The sequence below is a fragment of the Aedes aegypti genome, chromosome 3, assembly GCF_002204515.2.
Source record: "Aedes aegypti strain LVP_AGWG chromosome 3, AaegL5.0 Primary Assembly, whole genome shotgun sequence".
In the NCBI taxonomy this organism is placed as follows: domain Eukaryota; kingdom Metazoa; phylum Arthropoda; class Insecta; order Diptera; family Culicidae; genus Aedes; species Aedes aegypti.
Genome location: NC_035109.1, coordinates 23,282,075 through 23,288,074, shown reverse-complemented (window position 1 = coordinate 23,288,074; position 6,000 = coordinate 23,282,075). Strand labels below are relative to the sequence as shown.

At 42.2% G+C, this 6,000-nt stretch overlaps 1 protein-coding gene across 2 annotated transcripts in view; it reads right to left on the bottom strand.

The window, feature by feature from the left end:
• Window positions 1-2,993: 2,993 nt before the first annotated feature.
• LOC5571956 (activating transcription factor 3) overlaps window positions 2,994-6,000 on the bottom strand; it is a 246,391-nt gene continuing 243,384 nt past the window's right edge. For both annotated transcript variants that reach the window (XM_001660006.2, XM_021853490.1), the window contains 2 exons: window positions 5,255-5,515; window positions 2,994-5,194 (listed from right to left, as the gene is read on the bottom strand). In XM_001660006.2, coding sequence (XP_001660056.1) covers window positions 3,971-5,194; window positions 5,255-5,515 — 1,485 coding nt within the window. In that variant the 3' untranslated portion in view covers window positions 2,994-3,970. The remainder of the gene's footprint in view (window positions 5,195-5,254; window positions 5,516-6,000) is intronic.

Here is a 6,000-nt window from a genome sequence, read left to right as displayed (position 1 = left end):
TTGGAAGTGGATAACTTACCAATTGTCATACATGAAGACAATCAATTTTTCGAAGGAACCACGAGAACATCAACGAATGAAGCACGTCGATGTTAAATTTGTTTTCATTAGGGACTTGATTAAGAAAGGAGATATGAAGGTTATTTATAAGCAAACTAATGATCAACCAGCAGATGCTTTAACAAAGCCGTTATCAAAAGTTCAGCATCACAAATTGTTTGGATTGCTAAACATGAAAATTGAAGGAACATGTTGAGGAATCAATTTTCATTGTTGTATCCATACTTTGATGCCTCACTATGTACATATAAGTTTAAGCCTCACTGTAACTGTAGAATACGTGTGTAGCAAAACCATCGCTAGTGGACCATGAAGCATCATAATCAATACCCTGTGTACGACCAGACAAGGCATCAGTTTTCAGATCCTCGCTGGCGAAGGCAAGATAAGAAAGGAAGGTGGATAACCTCTAAGAAGAAGAAAACCCGGAGTTTTCAATTATCAACAGATGAACTTCCGGAACAATCCCAGAATGAATGAAGAAAAGAATAAGAAATTGTCATTAATGCATAAACTTTAGTTATTCGGTGGCTATTTTTTTTTTTATTGAACACAATTGTTTTTTTTTCCGTGTATGCGTTCGAGAAATGAATCTGGTCATGATGCAACAATCGCGCTACATTTGATGAATCCTATGCAACAAAAATTGTCGGCGCTATCTGTCAAATTCACTTATCGAAACCATTTTGGTGAATATAACAACACAGCTCCAGTGTCAAAACTAAAACCCTTGTGGCATTTTTGTCGACAAAGTGAACGTCAAACTTTTGGAATTTGGAATCATTTCATATTTGGAAACTTAAACTCAAAGCATGTTTTGACCATTACCTCCTCTTCCTATCCTTCTGCACATTAATAACGATGGGAAGTATCTATCTCTACAAAACGTATTTAGTACGGATCTTGAATGTAAAGCGCTTTAAGAATTATTTTTTTGTCATATAATGTTGACAGCTTAATAATGAAATGCCACTTCTTCTTGAAGAATGATTGTCCAAAAGTAGTTGACGTAACAACATACAGAATGATGATTTTTACAGCACGAGTCGAACATTAATCCGACAAGGTTTACCGAGTTGGATAATTACAACGAGTGCTGTCATCGAGTTCTGCAACGAGTTTTGTACAACTTTTTTTTTAATTTCGTAAATGACCAATTGATACAATCAGCAAAGCATCCACCATATCTGAAAATTGTTGGGTAATCAGTCATTATGCAACTGAAATCAGCTACATAACTGATTCTTATAATAATGCATAATTCAGTGCAAGATAGTAGGCTGTTTTATGACAGTGTCACGTGATGAAAATCACCCTACTTTGAAATATTACGAAAACGAAACATTTTTTCCGTACGCAAGGGTGACAACTGTATTTCATTTGTATAGCAGGCGTTACCGGCGTTACAAAATATATTCCAAGGTAATTTTGACAGCTGATCCAGTATTAGCGAACTGTCACTATTTTCCTTGCGGAAAAATGAGCGGAACATTTTTCCGTGCGACAAAATGACAGCTCCATTTGATTAGAACGGCAGGCGTTATGAAACGTTACGGACATTCGCTCTACTTGCCAAATGGATACAGCTCAGGTAAATTGGACAGCTGAAGCATACCTTGGCCTGTACTTGTCCTATCCTTTAGCACGGTACTTACGAAGTGGTTACTATCCATATGTTGGCAAAGCGTAGTCTGCAGTTGACAAGAAAAGCGCTTAAAAAAATTCTGATTTCTACCAAATTTTGTTTGACAGCTGATCTCCTAGTAGTGGAATGTCACTTTTCCTTGCGGAATAATAGGGTTCTAAAGTCCTGTTCCAATTCTAGTACAAAACGCTTAAGTTTAGGCCAGAAACATATGTTTACTCAATTTTCAAATGTTTCTCGTTGGTTTAAGTTTTGTTGTTTAAACTCAAATTTTGGGTGTATTTTGTTTTCTGTGTCCCCAGTGCTAGCATTTTTTAAAAGTAAAAACCCAGTGGAAATTTGTCGGCGAAGTGAATGTCAAACATGATCAGTGGTGTCAAGGTTCAAATTTAGACCAATTTTTAAATTTAAAGTTTAAATATGATAAAGCTATTATTTGAGCGGGAAAGTTTTCCAAAGTAGTAGCTTCATTTTACTAAATAACGCCCTGTCGAGTTATTTAGTAAAATGAAGATTTTATAAAATAAATTTAGAACCCTATAGAGTAGAACATTTTTACGCACGGAAAAGTGACAGCTCTATTTGATTTGTACCACAGGCGTTATCGACGTTATGAAATCGGCTCTACTAATCAGCTGCGTACTGCTCCAGGAATTTCGATAGCGAAATCATTCTTATCTTGTCCTATTTTTTTGCACAGTACTTTTCAGATGCATAGTTCCGTATTAGCAACAATCATTTTGGAGAAATCTATTCGTAGACCACGTGTAATTTTATTGCACCATGATGTGATTTTGCTTCCTCAAAAGATTTTAGTAACAAACAACTTTACTCTCCCAAGATTACAGCGCCTACTACAACACGTCTTATTATTCTCAAACCATCAACGCAACATTTTTCATGAGTGCTTGGATGCAATTGTACCTGATGGATGATCAATGGGTTTTGACCTTTGCACCAAAGACAAAATAAAGACATAGTAGTCCAGAATGGGTTCCACTTGTAGTACTACATTCGGTCCCTTGGTACTACACCTTGCACCAAAAGCTTGACAGATCGCAGATCCTAAACTACAGGCCTTTTCATGTGACAGGTCCGTCTATGCATTTGTTTACATCGGTGGAGGACCGGTGCAAACACGAGGTTGTCATTTTCATTGAAGAACACTCAAAGAGCTTCACGATCAGCTGATTTGGAACGTCTTGTGAATGGACCTACCACCTTCCGCGCTACAAACTTTTGGGCAACTGCCAGGTGCATGAATGTATTCATTTCGTCTTTATCTGCACAGCACCTTCTCGTTACTTCGATGTTCGATTTTATGTTTGTGTTTCTAAATTTTTCGTATTAAACAGATAACAATTCATCCATAATCTCACCAAACGCGGGCAACGAATATCACAATATTGCTGAAGTATACATTATTAAAAACACTTATTTTCTTGTTATCTTAAATCGGAGACACGGTGAGAAAGAGAAAGAACGACAGATTGACAGATACAAACGATATAACGTTGAGTACGGTAACTTACGAACAAACAAGGAATGCATTTTGCTGTTTTACTTTCTAAGAAAAGGAAACGTTGGTTATCGGAAGGAACCCTAACACAAATGAGTGTCCGTAAAAAATAGATTGTGTCATTGAAAAAAGAAACAATTATGAATGTTAATTCTTTCTCTTTCTCCTTTAAAATCCAACGCTCGCACATACACATTCGAGTTCGTTGGGCTCACACACACACACACGCGCGCATACTCACGCGGATGACATTTTTTTTTTCGAGTGACAACAGAGACTGAGAGAGAGAGAGACTTTGATGATTGAGACATAATCCTAGAATCGAAAAAAATACGTGATCCATTTTCCTGGCCCACACCCGTTTCCAGCCGGCTTTGAGCCGGCCCTGCATTTGGGTTGCAAAACAAAATCCTGGATTTTGAGTTTCTTTTGCGTCTTCTTCAAGAGCGTCTTATGACTGACTGACTGACTACCAAACACACTCACGCCTCCTAAATCTGGGATCCGATTAGAAGTATATAAATACAAATATTTAAAACAAAGTTCTAAAAAATCTAAAAACGAGTACGGTAACTGCGCGTAGCGGCGATCACTGGGGTGTTGATGCTAAGAGTACGACAAATTTGGCAAACTTTTCTCCGTGTGTAACGGCTGAAGAAACATTCCGTTCTAGCGCTCTAGTGATCAAAGTTGGCCTCGGCTTCCTACAACATCAGCGGTAACGGTGGCAACGGCGAGGACGGTGGTCACGCCAGGCATCCTCCGTTGATGTTGGCGTAGGAAGTTATGCCGCTGTCCAGGTCGGTGAACTCGCTGCCGTCGTGTTCCGGCAGGATCAGGAAGTCGTTGGTCACGATGCTGGTACCGGCGAGCAGACCGGACACGTTCGACTGCGAGAGTAGCTGGTGGTGCAGATTGTTGCTGTGATGCAGGGGTTGCTGCTGGAGTTGCAGATTACCGAGGGTCTGCTGTAGATGGCACTGTTGTTGTTGCTGCTGCTGTTGTAGGGGTTGATGTTGTTGTTGGTGATGATTGTGGTGGTGTTGTTGGTTGGGTAGATGTTGATGCGTTGACAGGAGTCCGTAATCGGAAGGTTTGATGGTGTCGAAGGTAGCACTGAACTCCAGCAGGGCGTTGGAAGCGTTGTCCTTGACGGCCAGGGAGGTCAGTTTGTCACTGTCGTTTGTGTGGTGGCCGTCCAGGGTATTGCTGTCGTTGTTATTGTTGTTGTACAGATCCAGGGAATTCTCGAAGAGGAAGCGATCGGCCGATTGAACTGTGGTATATGGACTGTTGGTGTCGATGAGCTCACTTTTCAGGATAAAGTCGGCGCTGGGTAGAGTTACGGGTATCGAAGGCAGAGTTTCCGTCACTGTAGTCGTTGTACTGGTTACAGTGATCGAACGCTTGGCGGCTTTCTGACGTGGCTTGGGTCCTGGTTTGGCGCGGGCCGGCTTTTCTTGGTTGGTTGGAATGTATTCGCATTTCAGCGCTTCTGTGAAGTTGTTGATAGCCATGACGTCGGTAGGCGTTGAATAGTTCACCTCCGTTGGAGATAGTTTGCAATAACCGGGAGGTAGCACGTTGTCTTGTTTGGAGAAATCGCCCAACTCCCCGCCGGATTTGAGACATTCCGAGTATTTGATCTCCTCCGCTGTGCTATCCAGGAAGTTCAGGTCGTTGAGAAACTTGCAGTTGTTGTTCGTGATGGTGGACAGACTAGGCAGGGGTTGGTAACCTTTCTGGTGTACACAGGTCGGACCATGAGCCTGCAGAACCTCGATCAGCTTCCGCCGTTGATTCTCCAGGTCTGCCATCTGCTGCTTCAGCTCCTTGTTCTGGGCGTCCAGAGTTTCCGACTCGTTGACCAAGTTAACGGTACGCTCTCGCTTCTTCATCCGGCACTTCGTAGCGGCGATCTTGTTCCGCTCCCGACGTCGTCGGCGGCGATCCTCATCGTCCGGAGTCAACTGTAAACGAAACAGATTAGTAACGAATCCCTCATGAAACCATCAGTTCTGAACACTTACCCCAGTGACGGATCGAGGACTGCTGGCACTGCCGGGACCTCCTGCGCCGCCCCCCGTCGACGAACTGTTGTTCGCCCGCAGACTCTCCACGTCGTCCTCGCTCGTCAGATTGTCGGTGTCGCGGCGTTTCTTGGACTGAGGAGCTCCAGCCCTTCCTCCGCCGCTGGACGATTCGTTCCCATCGCTGGAGTCGCATCCGCTGTGCTTGCGCTTGCTCTGTATCAGCAGCTTCACACCGGCCTTGATCAGTTGCGAGCGGGTCTGCAAGGAGAAAGAGAACCCAAAATTGGAAACAGGTTAGGAAATGCATTCTGCGGCGCGGTATCGCACATATTAACGAACAGAAAGGATGGAAGGAAATGAGATTGCAAACCAATTTGCATAAAGTTCATAACTTTTTGGAGGTCTCTTGTTGGAGTCGACGATCGGGGCTACAAATGAGTAGCAATAAAATTGAATGGCTTGTCATGTTGTTTTCGGCGGGTTCACATTTAACCTCTCGCAGGCAAGTTTGACTTTCAAATTTCGGATGCACCCAGAACTGGATTTCGATGCTAAATTTGTGACGACCCAGTGCAATAAACTGCAACAGGCAACAGATATTAATTTGATTTGCATTATTAGCATTATATTTTTAGATCTTATCAGCCTTCAATCAGAATCAGAAGCAAAAATCAGCTATCAAAGACAGCCATTCAATCTGAAGCAAAAATATTTAAAATAAGAAGGTCATCATTTCCAATTTA